Below are 21,641 nucleotides of genomic sequence, written 5' to 3' on the forward strand. Positions count from 1 at the left end.
CTAAGTTTAGTTTAATTGTGTAGTGTAATTGAGCAAAAATTTTAGCAAATTACAATTACACGGAATGAAAATGCTTCCATTACAATTACATGAAAACTGTAATTAATTACATCAATTACAATTGATCCAACTCTGGTGTCTACTATCCTAATGAAAAAATCAACATGGAGGATTTGTTGCGCCATCAGGACGCCTTGGTTATCAGTAAATTCCGGACAACCGGGAGGCCTGACGTCGATTCCGGGACTGTCCCGTCCGTTCCCGGGACGGTTGGTAGACCTAGCATCATCAGGTCTTGAATAGTTTTAGATTTTGCCCAATTCCCCGATTTTCCGTAGGCTATATGTTTGTGTTGACTTGCATTGCCTATATATTTGTTTTGGTGTTACAGAAAATCGAAATGAACTTTACTAACCGTGCGTTGCGTCTATATTATGTTTGTTACCGAGCGGCGTGGGTTGTTAATGTAAGTGCCCCGTATTGGGTTCGATACTGATTGAGACGTCCTATCAGATTTCTGCGCCCTCGGAATATAACTACTGATTTAAATCTGCCCAAATAGCCTTTTAAAACTACTTAAATTAGGCTTGTTTGCGTTACACTACCCGAGCCGAATGATCGAAAATGGCGTCCATATGACGCCATAATGGGACGAGTTAGTTACACGGGGTTGCGTAAAAGTACGGTGCTTGCCATCTTGTTGTTATGTAATATCTATGGGTGATCACTGCCATAGATAAGTAGAAAATAGAATCCACTACAAACCATTTAACTGTATTCAGAACTCAGGTGATCACTGACGATTCTTATGGCGACGGTATCACCATCAGGGGCGATAGAGATACCCAGAGATCAAAGCCCATATATGCCAGAGATGTTTGTGAACGAGTGCGCCGATTTAGCTTTAGGGAAATATTTTCGGTACGGTACCGGTACTGTCCAAATCATCAACTTGGCAAGCGAATTTGTTAGAAAAATAATTTATATCTGACAAAGCAGATGAATGCAAAAAGGAATATAACACACAAGAGCCGTCAGCTTCCTTTTTTGTACCGGTACCAGGAAAAGAAAAGTTATCATCAAGTACCGTAATTAATTCCATGCTGACGCTTGATATTCGGTCACAAGATTGAAGGTATAATATTTTGATAGTTCTAATTCAAATATATAAAATATTTGTTACTGCAAGAAGGTTTACGTTTACAACTTGCAGACATGGTTTGTGGTACAGAATATTATGGAAATACAGTTTGTTTTTCGCCAATAACAATTTTCATTGAATTGTATGCCAATTGGAATCCCATGGCCTGGTTTTTGGGTAGTATGGATCAGATGTGCATGAAATGTAAAACTTGTATGGTACTTGAAGACTTGTCGTAATTTAATGTTGATACTGTAATAAAATCAAAATTTTATTTCAATGCGCCCTGATTTGTATCAAATAAAGTGACTGTGTCGGGAGTTCGAAAACAAGAAGTTCAAGATACAGAGATATATTTCTTATCATTATTCTCTCCATTCCAGGACTATGGAGGTTTCCCAAACTCCTTTCAACTCAGCCTGGAGCACATATCAAAAAAATTCGATTGAAATGAATAAAGCTGCTGGACACAGACTCTAGTCTTGGGTATGAAAGATGTTTTATATCAAGATTTCTAACTCTTGTTTTCACTCTTTGTATTTGTGACATTCCAAGACAAACACTTGAAACTAAATAATTAATGCAATGAAAATAAAATTTAAATGGTTCAAAGAAATTTGTCCAACCTTTGTTTTGAAGTTTTGAAGAGAAAAAATATGAATGTTGATCCAAAATTGTAAATAATAATCAAATGTAAATCTCAAATAATAGTTCTGATGGAAACAAAATTATGTTTGCCAAATTCCTATTTTTATCTTTAAGGTATTCAGCAAGAAAATAATGCAATTCGGTCCCTACAACATGAGAACGAGGAATTGCGACAAAGTTTGACCGAACACCAGAACGCATTGGAACTTATCATGACCAAGTACAGACAGCAGATGATGAAATTTACTAAGCACCAAAAGTATGTGGATCTTGTCAATGTATTTCATAATCTCAGGGAGAGGAAAGTCTATTGTTTTACTATAAAATGGCTGTATTATTACTAATAAACATTTAATTGAAGTTTCAGTCTTTCAGAATACCTTATGGTTCTAATACGAACAATCCCATTTCCCATAGAAATGGCAAATTAAGGTTTTTATCCTAGGTTTTGGCCAGTTCAGTGCAGCGGCTCCAAAAGTTTACATTCAAATGCAACAGTCTATATAATATATGTCCAGGGTGTCCGTGAAGTCCCTTTACAATTTCAATTTTGTTGTGAAGTGGATTAGGCATATTGCAGCGACAATTCTAAAAGCTAAGAAGAACACATTATAGCATGGGGTGTGCAACCTTCAATACAGGAGGTCCAGATAGAAATAACTGGGCGAAACCTGTTACGACATTGTAAAGTCGTAGGCATGAATAAACTAGACTCAGGTATAGGCTTCGCAACACACAGGGATAGGAATTACTCACACGTAACAAGTTAAATTTAATTGAAAACTGATTTCGTGGTTCGTACACCATTCAAAATTGACACTCTTGTGGGCCGCATTTGGCCCATGGGCCAGTCGCAGGTTGCACACCCCTGCATCATAGTATTTGTAAATTAATATTAAAAATCAGAAGCCGTATAGCTGAATAATATTCACAAAGAATAATTATGAAGTTTTACTTGGCTTCAAATATTTCAACAAAATCAATTAACCGTGACTTAGCAGCATTTATAATTCATTTATATCTTTCATTTTCAGCATTCAGATCACTGAAAATGCTTATCAAGCAGAAAAACAACATCAAGAAGAGAATATGGAACTCATTGATAAGGTAACGAGACCAAGGTTACTCTAGTCCACAGTTATGTTGTAGTGCTTGATTCCTACAATTTGCCATCCCACAATTTCGGTCACCTTTGACCACCGCAAAATTGTGGGAATAACTCAGGTGGTTTTGAGCATTTTTATGTAAACAGTGTGAGCGTACTTGTAATAGAACTAAAATAAGGAAAATTGGAATTCGAACCTGGTACACACACTACGTGATTTCTGAAATAGGCATCTCGATTAAATCAAGTTCAGTTTATTATATATTTGCCACTGATATCAAACAGTATGTAAGGGGGCTACTACTGTTTGAAGGACTGAAATCTTTCTTACTCGGCATTCTTGTCATTAGTAATGCTGGAGGTTTGACAGTAATTATTCAAGCAAAAGAATTCAGCCACCTGGTGGCGCTGAAAGTTCAAGTTATTTCAAAACAAAAAAGGTGGCAGTTTTATCTTAAAAGACATTGATTATCTTTTCATGTTTCAGATCCACGAGATGGCTGCTGTGATGAGGCATGCTGCTCTCTCCGAGATTACGAAGAATTATCCCGATTGCAAACAGAAAATGACATTTTAAGAGAAATGCTGATGATATCTAGGAGTTCATTTCGTTATTTCGGGTACTCTCGTAGTATGTGTACCAGGTTCATAATTTCATTCAGATTTTCCTTATTTTAGTTCTATTACGAGTTTGGGGACTGTCCATGTTAGCCAAGGGGATATACCCCCTCTGCCCATAGGTTTCAGTCCCTTTACACTACTTGTTGTAAAGTAGGCAAACAAAATTAATTACCTCCATATTGGTACACATACTTCCGGAGCGCCCCTTACTTTTGTTATTCCTTGTGTTTCTATTGAAACTCAGTATTGACAAAATATATCTGGTTCATACAAAGTACTCCACACAAAGCTGTAGACCTGGGTTTCCCACACTGGGGTCTGCGGACCTCTGGGTGTCAGTGATGACTGCACAGGGAGTCCGCAACTATATGAAAAGAGTCTGGTCTATCTTTAATGATTGACTTCAACTTAAAAGCCATTGCATCATTTTAGTTGAGCGCTGCACCCAACGATAAGATTTAAAAACTAGGGTTCGCGGTTCCAAAAGTTTGGCGAACACTGCTGTAGGCAAGAAGCTCGAGCAACAACATAAAAAAACATCGAGAGAGAATATATGTTTCTTCACCTTACTGTTGTTACTTTATGTTTTTGTTGGAGCGAAAAAAAACTTATTTGTCTCTAGACATGCAACACGCAGAAATGTTCTCGATTAGCACCCAAATAAGGGGAAATCCCCATGACCCCATCAATTTTTACAAAGAATTACCCCCCAATAAAAAGGGTGTTTTGGAATGAAATTTCACGCAGACCGGCAAAAAAGCTTTGTTGACCGGGACCGGAGGTTGGGGACCACTACGCTAGTCTATATTATTATCGTTTATGTATAATTAAGTACACGGATATAAAAAGTGTGTTTGATGAGAGACTTTTTTTGATTGGCATATTATAATATAAAGGGATTCCTCAAGCCTTTGAAATGTTTATCGGGTTCCGCTTCTCCATTAAGGTTGAAAAACCACTGCCCTAGACAAGAAACACTTTTTAAGAGGTTTTGGTTAGCACTCAAATTGACACGTTATTTCCTTCAATATGAAGTGGTATGGCTTAAAAGGGCTATGTTAAATTTTTGTAAATGATATTAGAATTAAATTATTGCTTGAATTAACTTTCTTGCATTTTCGAATCCGGACTCATCGAATATACAGGGTGGCCCAAAAGTAGGTATACAGTTATTTTATTTATTTTTTATTACCTTCCAAGCAGCTAGAAAACTAATGTAAAATTCACACTAGATTTATTATCTGAAAAATTAAGAAATTTTTGTGGTACTTAACAAGTAACATAAGGTGCAAGTAGCTTCAAAGCATATAAAATAGTTCAATAACCATATACCTACTTTTGGGTAACCCTGTACAGTAGGTAGATTTCTATATGTTTTTGATGTGAGCGTATTTAGAACATATGAGAGCGCATGATCGTATTCAGAACATATATCGATATTCCATTATGAAAATATTATTGTAGAATTATTATGTTTTAAAAATTCTCAGTTTAACATAGCCCGGCTTTTGAGCGAGTGCATGGTCAATTGGCTACTCTCCGTTCAATATAGTGTCCCTAACATTTGGGAACGGGGCTTTCTCACATTGTGCTCATGCATCAACCTTTACACTTCTTAATCACCGACCTTGGGCCCAAAGTCATGGATGTGGAGTTTGTTAGTATTTGGAGTCGTATTCTCAAATCCGATGGTCCAACTTCAAGATTTTTGTAAAAGCCTGTGATTGTGTTTTCCTTCTGAAAATTTTGTTGTTTTAGAGTCCTAGTTAAAATTTTGTTGTTTTAGAGTCCTAGTTGATAGATTTTTGTTGTTGGGTTGGGGGGGGGGGGGGGTGGCCAAATTCGGGTCTTGATAGAACATTTATAAATATAAAAAAAAGAGGATAAATATAAAGTTGGAGTATTCACACATCTGTTACAGAGTCTTATACCAATTGGGGATAGAGTATAAAACCACCCATGTCCCTGTAGGTGAATTCTATAACTAGTCTTAGTTTTCATTTCATAGCTATTATCATACTGTAAAATGAAGTTTCATTTTTGGCAATTTTCCTCGCTATTCAGATGCTTCCAGAATTAATGAAATGGTAATTCAACCACATGTCTGGTCTTGAACTGCCTGGAATGACTTCATTGTTAAGTCTCGTTCATGCTTTTCTTGGCTCAAACTGCTATGGCATCGTATTTGTGTCACCACTGGATGCTGATAATGTGCAAGATTGTTGTCCCCTCACAATTGCAACGTGTGTTCATGCTTAAATTGCCTTTTTTGTACACATGTTTACAGCGGTGACCGTACACTTGAACCCATGTACATTTGAACCCATGCGTATATCCACGGGTTCAATCTATATGCGGGTGCTAAAACCCATGGTTTAGGGTTAGTATAGGTTTAACTATCCGTGAAACAAAAAAAAATTCCATAGGTGCAATAGCATACACGTGCAATTGTCATGGGTTCAAATGTACGTGGGTTCAAATGTAATGGAACCGTTTACAGCTATTGGCTGGTTAATACGAGGGCTTGTGGTCAAGTTGAAGCTATAAGGTATCTTTTCCTGGACCAGAAATGTTCGATATGAGAAACAAAATGGCGGACACTGGAACATAGCATGTATACCAGGTTAGGGCTAGAACATACCAATTTTATTCCGATTTTCTTATTTTAGTCATATTATGAGTTCAGGGACTGTCTGTGTTAGCCAAGTAAATATACCCCCCGTCCCTGGGTTTGGGGCGTTTTACGAAACCTGTGAAAGTTGTTGAACCAAAGTAGTTACCTCCATATTGGTACACCCACTTCTGGAGCAAGTCTCTATACCAGCGGTTCTCAACCAGGGGCCCTCGGGCCCCTAAGGGGGCCACAAAGGAGTTGGAGGGGGGCCACAAGGATGGGCTGAAATCTGAATTTACTTTTCACTTTAAAAGAAATCTCAGTTTTTCCTGGTTTGCTGCTCAACAAGGTTATTTCGCAGGGTGTTTTCGCTCTCTTTTGTGCAAATTGTTTTAACATAATGGGATTTGGAATCTATCAATGAAAATAACCCTATTAATACCTCTGGAATATTAAAGTGGGGGCCATGAGTGCTAAAAGCCTCCGAAAGGGGGCCACGAGTCATAAAAGGTTGAGAACCACTGCTCTATACCAAGGACCCCGTTCTAGCCATCTCACCCAGGGTGTAATAAATCGGTTTCTAGGACTGGTTTTATACATTTGGAATAGAAAACTCGAAAATTAGCAGTCGACCATGTTGATTGAACCAGAGTGGTTTCATGCGAAGAAAACAATCTCAGCATGATAATCAATTTTGCAAGATAACACACATAATTTAACATCAAATTGAGAGACACTTGAATGCATGTCAAATTATTTATAAAATCATAAAAAAAAAAATACCGTAGTTTACTGGAATAATAACTCAGTGGTATATTTGCTTCAAAACTCTTGATAGTTGGGCAAAAGTATACAAAGTCACATTTTACCAAAAATAATTTCGCTGGAACTCTTGATTTGTATATTGTCAGATGCTTTGTTAGGTAATCCCGAAGTATGTGAACCAAGATGGCCGACACCGGAACATAGTGGTGTACCAAGTTAGGGTTAGGTCATAATTTTATTCCATTTTCCTTATTTTAGTTCTATTACGAGTTCGGGGACTAGCCAAGTAGTATTTTTACCTGAAATTATCACCTCACCCTAACCTGGTATACATACTATGTTCTGGTGTCCGCCTTCTTAGTTCACATACTTTGGGAGTTCGTTATATTCTACAGAACTTGGCTTGGTTGCGTAACTATAAAAATAAAACGTGAAAATGATATTGAATATTGATAGATATATACAGTGGTGGTTGGTAATTAGGAGATCAGAACAATTGTATAGATCTATTGGAATGTGGTATATACAGTAGCAGTGGGGAACCTATGGAAAAAGTATACAATATGCCATGGAAGTAATATAATAAAATGCATAAGAACAACATTGAAACTCAAGAATAATAATAGATTTAGTTGTGGTTGACTATCAGGACCCAGGATAGAAATATTTATACAATAATCTATACAGTGTAATTCTAGAGCTCAATGACATAGGGTTGATTTGGGAATTTTTCGGTCCTCCTGAAATATGTGCAACAAGATGGCGCACAAACTGATAACTCTAATCTGGTACACATACTATGTTCAGGTTGTGCATCATCTTGGTGCACATACTTCGGGAGGACCAATTCTTTAAATCAAATCAGACTTGATTAATTAATTTTTTATTAAGGTATGCCGCAATGGGCATTTCGGTATAACCTGTCAAAAATTGTCAGAACAATTTTCCGGTATCTTGACTAACACAAAAATGCCAGTTTATTCAACAAATTATAATTAATAAAGAATGAATGCGTGCGTATAAATAGAGTTTCGCTGATTGATTCCACCAAATCCAATATATTGGCAATACAATCATCCTAATAGCGTAGTATTTGGACTTGATTAAGTTGGCATGTCTGATTAAAGAACCCAGGTTAAATGCCACCTCACCCAGAGTGATGTACACAGTGCAAAACAGGAGTATTTCAAGCAATATATGAGTTTCATATTCATCATTGGATACTTGTTCAGAGTCCTATTCCAGGTATTGGTAGCCACAAAAGTTATCAAAAATGTCTCAACTATATTAATTTTAGCAGCCACTGATATCTAACGCTATGTAAGCAGCTACTATTTATATGGAATGACCAAAATCATTTCGGTTCGGTTTAACATTGCCTAACCAATCTGATGCACCATGGGTGAGGTGGGGGCATGGAATTTAAACATGATATGTGTAATCTGTGATGCCAGCACAATTACGGTAAGTCGTGTGCTTTAGCTGCCTAGGTCATTTTACTCATTTCACAATGGCACAGATACATTTTCTCAAAATATTCACAATTTTCGTCATTCATCATATGAATTAATTGATCAAGAACATCATTTGCACAATGGCTACATTGATAATGTGGATGGCATTGTTTTGCCCTTCGTCGTAGTTTTGATGAAGACGAATTCAATATCTCAGTTCAGTATTGTATGAAGAGGAATCGTGTTGCAGGAAATCTTTTAGGATATCTTTAACTTATTCAATTTCAGTACTAAATAGAAAAAAAAATTATTATGAGAAAATATTGGAAAAAGCCAGAATTTGTTAATTTGTGCACTATAATAGGGCAGCTTATTCAAACATGCTATGTTTTGTTATATTCAGTATATCTATCCAAGCTACACATTCCTCAAAATACAAAACTAATTTCTTCACTTCACTGGTAAAATTTCAGTGTCTTTGAAAAATATTAGTCATTTCCATATCAGTGGATGATTTTACAGAGCCTTGTCGGGAGGTAAAAACGTAAAAATAAACGCGGTATAAAAAACTATTAATTTCTATATTATTCAAATCACCATATTCTACACAATTAGCACTGCAATAGTGAAATGGCAAAGCAACTACTTGAAATCATAAGAACTGGGGTGAGATAAAAGTGAGGCCTTGGTCTTATATTATTAATTGAAACTGCACAGCACACAGAGTGTCTCATTGAAGATAGCGATTTTGAGTTTTCATTTGAAAGCTTTCAAACCATGTTATTGTGACATCATATGTGACGATATAGTACTTATTATGTCCATAGGGCTGGGCTTTTCAAATCGAAAATTTAAATAGTAAATTATTAGAATCGGAGAAAATTTCATGTAAACAAGCAACCCTTTATCAACCTCCGATACCAATGCAAGTTCATTACTCAATTCTGTTTCAAGTGATGATTATCCAACTTGTTATTTCAGGAATTTAAGACTATAAATATGGATGCATGTTAGGGAAAGTGGGCAAAGCAATATTTTGCCAGAGTGTCAAATGAATAAAACTATCTCACCGGTATTGAATCCTCATACTCAAATCCTTTTGCCTCCAATGCTTCTTTCAGTTTCATTGTATGATTTGGATCTGGATATCCATTGCTGAAATAAAAAAGAATTCATGAACTCTGTTTGAGCCTGTTCCTAGAAAAATAATGGAAATTTGGTAAGTTTTCTGTTTAACAATAACAGATCCTGCCCGGAGAGTATTGAAAAACAGAATTGGGTTCTAGCAATAAAAAAATTTCGGCGCTCCTGAAGCATGTGAACCAAGATGGTGGACACTGGAACGTGGTATGCGTACCAGGTTTGGGTGAGACCGTAATTTTATTGCAATTTACCTTATTTTAGTTCTATTACGAGTTCGGGGACTAGCCAAGTGACTCTGAAATTATAGACTAACCCCAACCTGTTACACATACTATGTTCCTGTGTCCGCCATCTTGGTTCACATACTTTAGGAAGTACCAAGATTTCGTCCGAGCAATCAAAAAAAAGTCACGATGGGTACAAACTAGGGTTCGACAAACATTTAACTTTACCATAAGAGGCCATTTTAGTTTCTGTTGAAAAATTTGAGAAAACTTAATGTATGTCAGAAATTTCGACTTTTGCTTCAAAATTAAAACTTCTAAAATTAAAAAAATGATTAAGAAAATACGACTCTAGTTTTGAACTAGAAAATACGACTCTAGTATTGAAATCGATACCAAAAAAATGTCAAAATTAACTTCGCTCTCTGCTCCCGTCACAGGTTATTACAATTTCAGAGAAAATGAAAATCATGCTGACTCATAAATTCATAGCAAATAATCTTCTGTACACGATGACCAGGCAGTTTTATTAACATAGTTGGTCAGAGTGAATTATAAGAAATCATTGATTTGATAAGTCTGTCAGAACTGCTTGTCTGGAGCCTTGCTCAGGGTGAAGTATAACAATACCATTGGTACCAATACCATAATTTAGATATCCAATCTATTCTATATATACAAGTCGTAGTCTTAATGGTTGAGTGGTTGTTTGGGATCTTTGGATCAGACCCTGGTAGTTTAAGAACATTAAGTGCCTTTAAATGAAGTAAATCATCTTCATATAAAGATAGATGCGTTCAGTTTTCTTCTGAGCAAAGACAAGAAAAAAACGACTGGATAAAACATACTAATTTTTTGAAAGCTATTTTATCCAATATGCCTTTTATGCTTTGCAAATCGTGAAAAATTAAATTCCAATATTCTTATTGGTGAAATTTATTCCCTATAATTTTATTTAGCTGTTAAAATTAGACTCCCAAAAGAACTGTGATGTAGTGCAAAACGAAGGGATAACAAAATTTTAAAATCAGTTTTATTCCTTCCTATTTCCTAACATTTTAGGAAGTAAATACCCATCAAACATAAAACACACAAGGTACTTACTTTTCTGGTCCTCCAGTTCTATTAGTCTTATGAGAAAACTCATTGTTCCAAACAATTTTTCCTCTTCTGTCACCAACTTCCTGAATCATGAAAATCAATCCTGCATCGAATGCTTGATAGAGTAAGTTGTAACATATCCATCCATCATCAGTATCTGGCAAATATTCAGTGAATTCTTGAGCTTCATATGAAACCCCCTGAGGAAAAAACAAAACTAATCATCTCTCATACCTGGGGGTTTGTTAAACTGATATAAATATCAGAATATCTATGAAAGTTTAGCAAGAGTTAAAAATTTTCTAACAAAATACTTGGTGTTTCTAATAGATTAATTCAACTTGACAACCCAACAACTTAACTGAACATTGAAATCAGAAATTATAAGGAGGCCCGCTAAATATTTAGCTTGTCGTGATTTTACTCAAGTTTCAACAAGCATGATCTATATATGGCTATGTTATGATTTTACTGCACAAATGGCTTCTATATTCGAACTTTTTCTCAATAACAAACCTTTCAAAGCTTTGATTTCCATTAGAACTGAATTCAATCAGCATACCAGTTTAAATTAATTATAGATGGACAAAGAATGAACCAGAGTCAACCCATATAAGCATTATACAAAATACTGCCTGATTCTGTATATTTCTATGAGAAGCAATAACTAATGTGAGTGAATGCAAACATTTAGCAATACTTTTTTCAAGCTTCTGGACTGTGCAACGGCCTAACGCAGTGGTTACCAAAGGGTGTACCTCGGTGCACTAGTGTTACGCAACAATAGAGATGGACACTGCTTGCTGCAATTTCCCGAGCTGCAGTTTATTTATCTGTTGAGTTTGTTTAAAGTTTCAAAATAAAATCAGGCAGAGAAAAGTTGACATTAGGCATATATGTTTACAAACATAAAGTACACATTAATGATCACAATATTGAATTTTATCCAAATCTTTTTTCATTAGTGCACCATGCCACCGTTAGCAGTTTTTTTCCTAATAATTCAGCGCCGCACAAACAAAAACGAATATAATAATATCTCCTTAAATAGCTCTGTCTAAATAGCTCAAATTTCATTAAATATAAGATATGACAGAAATAACGTTTTATCCTGGGGAGAGAAAAGCCGATAAGAGACGTAATCAAGTGGCGAACCACAGCCTCTCATCCGGTTACCAGTCTATAACACGTAAGAGATTGTTTAGCCAGTTATTCGTTTTCGGAAGCATGGACTTGATGGTGGAGGAGGCTGTAACAGACCAGTGATTACGTGAATCAGCCTACTAAATATTTGTGACTGCTTGTATAGGGCCTTGTTCAGAGCAAAAGGCATGAATAAGCATCGCATAAAAAAGTAACATGACAGTACTATTATAAGGGATGTCTTTGCCATTATATCAAAATCACCATATTTGGAGCATTTATGAAATCAAAGGGTATGACAGAAATTTTTCTATTTTCCATCCGTGTTTTTGTTTACATCATGTTGTATTTAGTAAATTTTAACATATATAATATAATGATTTTGCTTCTGAATTGACAACAAGATATATATTTGTGACCCCTCAATCAATCGATCCAAGAAATTCACAATAACAATAATTGTACCGAAGAATTCTAGGCAAACTATCAGGTTGTGGGCATCCCTAAATATTACTTTTACCAAATTGTGATTTTCCATTTATTACACTGGTATTTGTTTCAGGAAATATATTTTAATTGATCGATGTTCAAATTTACTAATGTGCAATGAGGATTGATATTAAGAACAAAAACCTTATTGATTAGGAATCTTGATTCCAGTAAATCTATAATTTATTTTCCAACCAACAATTAAATTTGTTTCATAACTCACCTTCAGACTTCCAGCAGGAAATGAGTAGACGATGACAAGAGTCTCCTTTCCTTCATATCCTGGCAGTGATTCTTGCAACCAAACCCATGACATCCTCCCTCCAGATGGTTGTTGGTTGATGATTTTTAGACCAGAAGTAGTTTGACTTGGAGACTGAGATTCTGCACCTGGATAAATAAAACCAAAACTAAATGATAAAAATAATGTTTGTTCTTATTTAAGCAATAATGCTTGTGATTGAGGGGTTCAATGATATTCAAAAGGTACTATGATATGTGAAAATTCGAATTATAATTTAAAAGAATGAAAATTATGGTTCCTAGATGTAATTAAGCTATTGTGTGGTTATTTGAGTTTTGTGCAATACCATGGTCTAGTGCAGGGTTTCCCAAACCAGGGATCGCGACCCCAAATTGGGTCTGAGTGATGAGTAGGTAGGATCGCAAACAGGTCATGGGGTCCGCGGGGTCGCTGAGGTATGGTAGAGGATGTACAAAAACATCTAAGATTCGACAAACCATGTTGAATTTAGCAGTTTGTACCATGGCTTACTGTAAAACAGGCCCATAGGCATCGTTCTATGCTCATGCTATAAACATAGCACATTTTCTCTCATCTCGATTTACCTTGGTCAAGCCAAATCCAACGTAACTGTCGTGCCATTATCGTATTTTGAGCATTGGGAATTTACAAATGGGTTTTGCGTCTATAATATGATAGTGACGGTTATCTCGCAGTCTAGTGAAACTGCCCGTTTACAGGTTAGACGGCCTATGCATCAGACAAAATATTATAAAATTCACTGTCATCGATAAACATGAGTATTTGGCTGGTTAATATACCTATAATATTGAAAGCCTAAATGTGGAGTGCATTAAAAAAACAGTGCAACTGCACTTGATTTAGAACAATGATGGGCAAATTACAGCCCGTAGGCCAGATCTGACCCGAAGAAGTGTTTCATCTGGCACAAATCAGCACAGCAGCTTCTACGTGGGCGTATCCAGGACTTTTAAAAAGGGGGGTTCCAAAAAATCGGGATAAAAAATTCCCATGCAACGACTCTAAAACAAGTGCTGTGATTGCGACACTCTTTAAAATAGAATTTTTCAGTGGATTATGATTTTTCTGTTGCGCAAAATATTCAATCTGTGGCTGATACGGGCATTTAAAATGTCTTGCCATTATTTTGATTATGTTCATCGTGTCGACTAAGGTAAAATAAAAGCACTACTACTCTAAAATACTACGGTAACCTACGGACATGAAATACGCGATAAACTATTGACCGGATTATAAATAAATTGGATTCAGATTTTTGCGACCTTGGAATTTGTCACTATTCATTTGGCACTTAAGATTATTTTTGAAATATCATCGTTGGAAAAATTCCAGGGTCTTCATGTTTTTGGGAAATTCATATTTCCCGACAAACGATAAAAGGCAACCCAACATAACGTGTGCCGTCAATTTTGCGATTTACACAATCAAAGCATTTTTAATCTGTTGCGTGCCTCCTAAAACAAAACCTATGGTGTTTTCCTCTGTTTTATTTTTTAATATTTTACATTGTCACTTTTCAATCCATGAAGTTTGATTGTGGATTCAGTTTCTTAATATCAAAACGCAGTCACGACAGCCCGCAATTACCAATAACAATTTAGAAATCCAGAAAACCTTTACTTCAGTTTTAAGCTTTCCGATCTCAATTTCTATTTTCGTCTTTTCTATTTGCATTCGCTTCATTACCTCTCTATGCTCTTTTCGCATTCTTTCCGACTCTTTTCTGACTTAAACATTTTCTTCTTCTGGAATTATTAACCCTACCCAACCGGTCAGTCTGGTGCCAGTTTAAATGCGTTATTTTTTTGTCAACCATCAGACCCTAAAGCTTCTCTCAAGGCTTTTAAATAGCGTGTGCTAGAGTTCTATTCAGCAATATATGTAAAACGCACTCCTCTAAAAAAAAATTTTTGTATGCCAAAATTTTTATTGAACTTGCGAGATTTTGTGTTTAGTAGAGGGTTAATAATTATTCCTAATTAATTAATTTTTATTTCAACGTTTTCTTTCGTTATTTTCCAACAGAACAACACCAAAACCACTATTATAGCAAGAATGGTTACTCCAAAATTCACGATTGTATTTACAGAATTTTCAAGTTCAAGGCTTCAATTAACAATTTTGATGACGTCACACCTCTAATTATTATTGCACACGCCATGCGAAAAATGTTACTTTTTCAGACGAAAATGCACGTAGAAAGACGTAAACATTCTAATGCGCGTCGTTACACATGAAAATTACCATTAATTTTACGTTTTTTTCACGTTTAAAAAATCTCGATACCTCTGCCAAGTATGGTGCAGTCGAAATCATATTTATCAAAACATCACAGCGCCAGGGATGATATGTATGACTGAAAATACATGCTAAACCAATAATAAGTCCTCATAAAGGAGTTAATGTTATTGATTTCCTGTCTGAGTCGCGTCAACAATTTCACACATCTGACTGGCGATTTTGAAATCGACGCTATTTATACGATTCGCACTTTACGTCACGGCTGGAGTCTCTTTTTCGTGAAATATACGACTACTACTACTATAGAACATTGACTGTAAAATACTATTAATACCTTTTAGAGTTGGACTGGGCATGAATAATACTGAGTATATGCTATCGGGCTGTGTTGATAGAGAAGAATTGGCCAACACACAAAAATCGAGTTTGAAACAAGTTTACAAATTGAATGTTTCAAAACTAAATTAAAAAAAAAAACTAAATTTGAAAGCCCGTCACAGTAAACCTAAGCTTGATTCACATATTTCATCAGAAAAAGTAAGGTGGCGTATATAAAAAAACTGCAATTTCAGGTGACATAGTACTTTTGGTGGCAAAATCAACACAAAAACTGAAAGAAACCCAAAACAATCAAATAGCTGCTTAAATTTACCCTTGGTTTTCCCTTTAAGCCTTTCTATCTCTTTCTCCATTTTCCACTTTTCTTGTTCATATTTTAATTCCATCTGCTTCATTCTTTCTTCAAACGCTTCTCTGACTTTTACAACTTCCTTCTTTGGAGCGCTTCGTACTACAGAACCTAAAAGTATTGATTTTTCAATTTAGACAGGGAAATAAAAAACCACAGAGCAAAATTAATTGATAAAACGAACCAAAATGTTCCCGAATGTCATTCATATAAAGCAAACATCTTGGGTATTATCACAATATGTCAGGTATGATTTAAGCTAGGCTTTGGGGAAAATATGAAATCTAGACTTTATTAAATAATAATTTTATATAAAAGTCTTGCAATAAACTTTGTTTCTGACTGAGTTCCAAATTTGCTACCAAGGTGAATTTATACTTTATTCAATCAATTGTCCAATTTTTTGATTGAAGAAATATTCAATATTTCGATATTAAAAAGGATAGAATGTAGCAAAAAAAAAGTTTGTTTTTATTTGAGGAAAAATGCTTGTGATTGAGGGTTCAATGATATTTAAAAGGTACCATGATATATATAAAAAAAATTATAAATTAAAAGAATGAAAATTATGGTACCTAGGTAATTAGGCTATGGTCTTGATATTTAAGTTTTGGGCAATGCCATAGTCTAGTGCAGTGGTTCTTAAACTAGAGGGTGCAAGAAGCTCTCAGGGGGGCGCAAGAGGTCACAAGCCCATTTGAAATCAGCATTAAGTCGCAATGCAATCAGTGTGGTTATTGGGCAGTTTTAGTCGTATTCCAAAAATTAGTTGTAAGTAAATCAAATAACATGCAATAATAATAAAATGATACAACAAACGCTGCGATAGACTCACCTAAAATTAGCTATTTAACACCTGTAAGCGGCACACAGTTAAATGTTTTGAATAAAAATAATAGTTTTGCTGATGTGAGCCAGTTTGAGAAAATATATTAAAGCGCATAAAACACATTTTAAATAAAATTCAGCTTGTATTTACGAAGTATTGCAAAATGACCAGTATGTATGTATGTATGATGACGATTATCTCAAGTATGGCTTTATTCATACGACAGTGAACGATGAGGTTATACTCCAATGCGTTTTTATGCCTATAAGCAATTAAGTTATGAGACCAACTCGCTTACAGCACCAACCTTAAACAAAGTAACCTGCCAATTACAAAGGCATTTGAGTTTTTTCAAAGCAAAATGGGAGCGCAAAGTTTGTAAGATTTGGGGTGGCGCGAAAGATTTCAAGAAACCACACTTGGGACATTTTCATTGCTTGGCCAATTTAATTGGTCAATATCTTTATGTCGATGTAATAATGTGTCGTAAAATGGTGCAAAATGACCCCTTTCTTTCAATGTCACTACTCACTAGACTACGGGTGGCGAAATAGGATAAGCATGCGTGACCATATGCGTTGAAAATGTTCATTTGTGTTGACGTTTCTGCGATCATTGATTTCCTTGTTTAGTGTCGTAACAATGACCAATCAGCAAAAAGTCAACAATGATGTTACAATCGCGGTCGGCCAGACAGATGTTCGAGCATGGCTGGAAATGTTTTCGTGGTTTTGTGTAGCCTGTTTGACTGCTTTTAGTTGTGCTTCCAAAAATACCTCTATAATAGGGTTACCATATTTTTGTGACTTCAAAGCGGGACGCCTCGAAAGACAACGACCCCATGGCTGTGATTTTATAACTTCACATTTTCCGATTTTACTACATAGGCCTACATTCCTACATTTAAAGCTGTCTCGGCTGTCTTTATCGACAATATTGTTATCAAAATTTCATGCGCATGTTCTGTCAAAATATCGGGTTCAGTTCGAAAATTAGGAAGGAATTGACGTTAATGATACCAGTACAAATAATTCGAATTTAGACTAATTAGTATTGGTTTTACATGCGATACGGCTGTCATCAATTGGAATCAGCGGGAAACGAACGCATTCACCTCCAGTAAGTAGGCTAGCGCTGCGCTACACAGAAACAACACCAATGAGGACATGTTTGTGTATTATGCTGGAAAAGCGGGACTTTTGTCTGACTTATCGGGAGGGCGGGACAAAACGCTGAAAAGCGGGGCGTATGGTAAGCCTATGTATATCGGATATCTTAATTTTCATTATGTTTTTCAATGACCTGTAGTTAAGTTGCAATAATTAATAAAAGTTGATACCGCAAACTCTGTGATGACCTACCTTAGGCTATAAGCATCTGTAAGCGGCTTTTAGTTTTGAATAAAATTGACAATTTTGACCATGTGATCTATATCTTTTCTTTGTGCTGAAAACGTACACATATTTATTTGCACTTCCACATTTTGTATACTGTTTGTAACCTAATCAGAAAGTATTGGCTTTGAATCTTTGAGAAGTTAAGCAAGCCAAGAAGTCTGCAATCGTTTTATATTTTAAGAAACAATAGATTGATTTTTGAATAGCTCAATAGTGATATTACGAAGTAGTTAAACAATTGAGTGAGATTTTATGTTTGTTACGTAATCATTTATTGCGTTTAGTTTAGATTTTGTTAAAATTAAGTGGTATTGCAAAATGAGCGGAAAAAAGAGAAAGTATAATAACGATTATCTTAGGTATGGCTTTATATGTACGACAGCGAAGGGCGAGGTTGTACCGCAATGCATTTTGTGCTTTGAAAATCTGAGCAATGACGCTATGAGACCAACTCGCTTACAGCGCCATTTCATAACAAAGCACCCTGCCCATCAGGAAAAGCCTTTAGCTTTTTTTCAAAGCAAAAAGGATTCTTTGAAAAGAATGAGGAGTTGTAGTATAAATTCATTTTGTCAGTCGCCTTCTGCAGATGTAGTTGAAGCTTCCTTTGAAATTGCTCTTATGATTGCGAAGCAGAAAAAACCACACAAAATAGGGGAGACACTGATAAAACCAAGTATTTTGAAAGCCGCGAGTCTTGTTTTGGGAGAGGCAAGCAGTAAGAAGCTTGCAAAGATTTCTCTTTCGGATTCTACAATTAAAACAAGAAATGATGAGATCGCAAACGATATTGAACTTCAGGTTATCGAAAAATAAAGGTGTCGCCTTTTTTCGCCATCCAATGTGACGAAACTACTGAATTCGGGGATGGCCAATACTGAATAATTCACTATTTCGAATACATTCGAAATTAATTTTTTCGAATATGAAATTTCGAATATTTCGAAAATAAATTCAAGCTTATCTCATTGTATGGCGGTATTAGCATAGAATAAACTAATCAAATAATTGACTACGGTTTCATTCGTGCTTACATAGCGAAGCTGGAATTATGGTATCGCCGAGCTCAACAAGGAAACGCGGTGAAAAAAAATCAAGCTGGACGGCGATTTCAAGAGCGATATTGTGTCCCACCTTCGTCTTTTAAAAGAAGAATTTGAACACTATTTTCCAGATTTAAATGACACAGAACTTCCAGAATGGAGACTGACAAGAGATCCATTTCGTCTTGATGAAGACATTCTTCCTAGCGACTTGCAAGAAGAATTTTTGGATATGAAATTTGATTCATCTGCAAAAGACGACTTTGAAGCCATGCAGCTAACCGATTTCTGGGCAGAATATGTACACATATAAAAGAGAGTAGGTAGCGTAGCAATACGCACTCTTCTTCCGTTTTCACCTTTGTGAAAGCAGGTTTTCTAATCTGGTGAATATAAAGACAAAACAAAGGAACAAACTACAATGTGAATCAGATATGCGATGTGCGTTATCTGCTACAGTTCCTCGAATCAAATTACTAGTTTCGCAAAAACAGATTCACCCCTCTCATTGACGTTATTTGTGAATAAAATCTTGTTTCGTTGAATTCATTTTTGTACCTCAATTTATGGGGGCGCGAAATTTATACGATTTTTCAAAGGGGGGCGCGGCTCAAAAAGTTTAAGAACCCCTGGTCTAGTGGTTAAAGAGCTAGATTTAACTGTAGGATGACATGACAGATTACACATCATAGGTTCAAACCCTGTGTCATGTCAAAGTGTGTAAAAGATTGGGTAGGCAATGCCTTACAAGGGAAAATCTGGTCTTTAAAATAAAGTGCCGTTTTACATAACAAAAGATATCAGTGGCTGCAAGTATATGGCCTTGTTTGTAAATTAATGTTTTATAAAAATATTTAATGTGTCAAATGTCTGAGGTTATGAAGTAAAAAAACACCACTGACTTCAAATGTGCCAGGATGTGTTTATCCAATACCAAAGGCCTGGGTCAAAGACATGCTAAAAATATTATAGAATTTATAATGCATTCATACATGCGACTGACTATTGGAAAGCCTGGGCTTGAAATTTAGTTTCGTTTGCACCTCTTAATGCACTTCAATACAAATAGTTTTTCAATATTTCCATATTTTTCGATTAATTAGCCACTGTTGCGTATACTCTGGGCCAATTGTTAGCCAAATGAGAGTTTTATGAAAGATATTCCAGATTCACATTGTAAGACGGCTGTTTCATAAAAAATGACAGGGAAAGTGCGTCATCTTTGTTTTTCAGTATTTATAGTATAATAAACCTTTATGATAAATCTTTATTTTTATTACCATTAGCTGGTCTGGAACTGGCAGTGCCATAACCAGATGCCCCTCCAATGACAGAAGACCCTCCCCCATCATCCTTTGAAACTGGTAGAGTCAAAGGTTGCTCTGCCTTCGGCTTTTCTTCAGCTTTTAAAGATGCTCGTGAAAATATTTCATCGATAAGCAAATCATTGCATTTATCTGATTTTTTCACTAAGGGTTCAATTCGAACTGTCTCTTTTAGGAATTCGAGAGATAAATCTCCAAGTTTCAGCAAGCTAAATAGATCTTGGAAGATTTTTCTTCTGTTTTTGACATCATGTTTCACCCATTTCATCATCCCCTCATATTTGATAGCTTCAGAAGAATACTTTGTTTCTGAATATTTGAAAAGTCTCAGTATGTCATCCTTGCTGATATCAAGAAATTCCTTTTTCTTGCTAATTTGTTCAAAATTTGTCTCCAAGAATAGAATAATGGAATCTTTTACTGTCCTTTGTTTAGGAGTTTGATTGGTTTCCGAGAGATTCTTCAAGATAAAGCAGTTGTCAATATCAAGGTTTGTCTCAAGTTTTTTGACATCAGAAAACAATGCAGTGATTACGGATTTCTCAGCTGTTTTATTGTTCTTAACAATGGGTTCTTTGAGGACAGTTTCCAGAAGAAATTTGAAGGGAAATTGCTCGATCTTGAAGAGTTCAGAAACATCTACATTATCTTTTCCTTTTGCCCATGTTACCACAGCTTTCCATAATGTTTGGTAAGTCTGGTTACTTATGTAATGCAAGAGATCTGATTTGGTGATGAATGGAAACATCTCGGAAGAAATAACAGATTCGAAATTATCAATCACGACCTGTACGGCTTGTTGTTTTATATCAAGACGATCGTACATTTGGGCCAAGTTGATTACAGAAAGACAATTTATTGGAGAAATGTTAATTTCCAAGAATTGAAAACAAAGATTCGTTAATTCCTCCATTTGTAAAAGATTGGAAGCATGCAGGATATGCTGAATGTTTTCTAATTTCAAATCTGCCTTTCCTTTATACATGAACTCTACACATTGTGCGATCCCATTCTGATTGACATCCTTCATATTAACGTGACCATCATGAACTTCCTTCAAGTTGCTTGAAAACATGGCTTCAAAGTATTCTGAAGAGGCTGCCAAGACAGTACGATGCACTCGGAATGATTTTTCACCAACGTTGATGTTGAAATCGCAAAGAAACCCTTTCTCTTTAAACCTGTCATATGATGTCATGAGGCGATCTGACTGTTTTGCTCTAGCCTGGTCTATTACTTTCGAATTCATCTTCATACATTAACAGACTCTTACAATATAATCGTTAAACCAAGATCTGAAAATAATAGTTTATTTTTTTATCGAGGATAAAATGCACAAACACACGTTTATCTATTACAAATTAGCTTCAACTTTACTAGTTCA

At 35.7% G+C, this 21,641-nt stretch overlaps 1 protein-coding gene and 1 long non-coding RNA gene across 2 annotated transcripts; one reads left to right on the forward strand and one right to left on the reverse strand.

Moving 5' to 3' along the window:
* Positions 1–1,906: 1,906 nt before the first annotated feature.
* LOC144411734 (uncharacterized) lies at positions 1,907–5,317 on the forward strand. The gene is made up of 3 exons (XR_013475451.1): positions 1,907–2,048; positions 2,824–2,896; positions 3,382–5,317. It is a non-coding gene; the product is annotated as an uncharacterized LOC144411734 (long non-coding RNA).
* Positions 5,318–6,760: 1,443 nt separating this feature from the next.
* Positions 6,761–21,506, reverse strand: LOC120344635 (uncharacterized). The gene is made up of 6 exons (XM_078112673.1): positions 20,213–21,506; positions 15,628–15,774; positions 12,672–12,838; positions 10,820–11,016; positions 9,419–9,503; positions 6,761–8,638 (listed from the first exon to the last, which is right to left on the reverse strand). The coding sequence occupies exons 1-6, from the start codon at positions 21,504–21,506 to the stop codon at positions 8,633–8,635; spliced, it is 1,896 nt and encodes a 631-aa protein (XP_077968799.1). The 3' UTR covers positions 6,761–8,632.
* Positions 21,507–21,641: the final 135 nt, after the last annotated feature.

This window comes from Styela clava, chromosome 5 (assembly GCF_964204865.1).
Source record: "Styela clava chromosome 5, kaStyClav1.hap1.2, whole genome shotgun sequence".
Classification (NCBI taxonomy): domain Eukaryota; kingdom Metazoa; phylum Chordata; class Ascidiacea; order Stolidobranchia; family Styelidae; genus Styela; species Styela clava.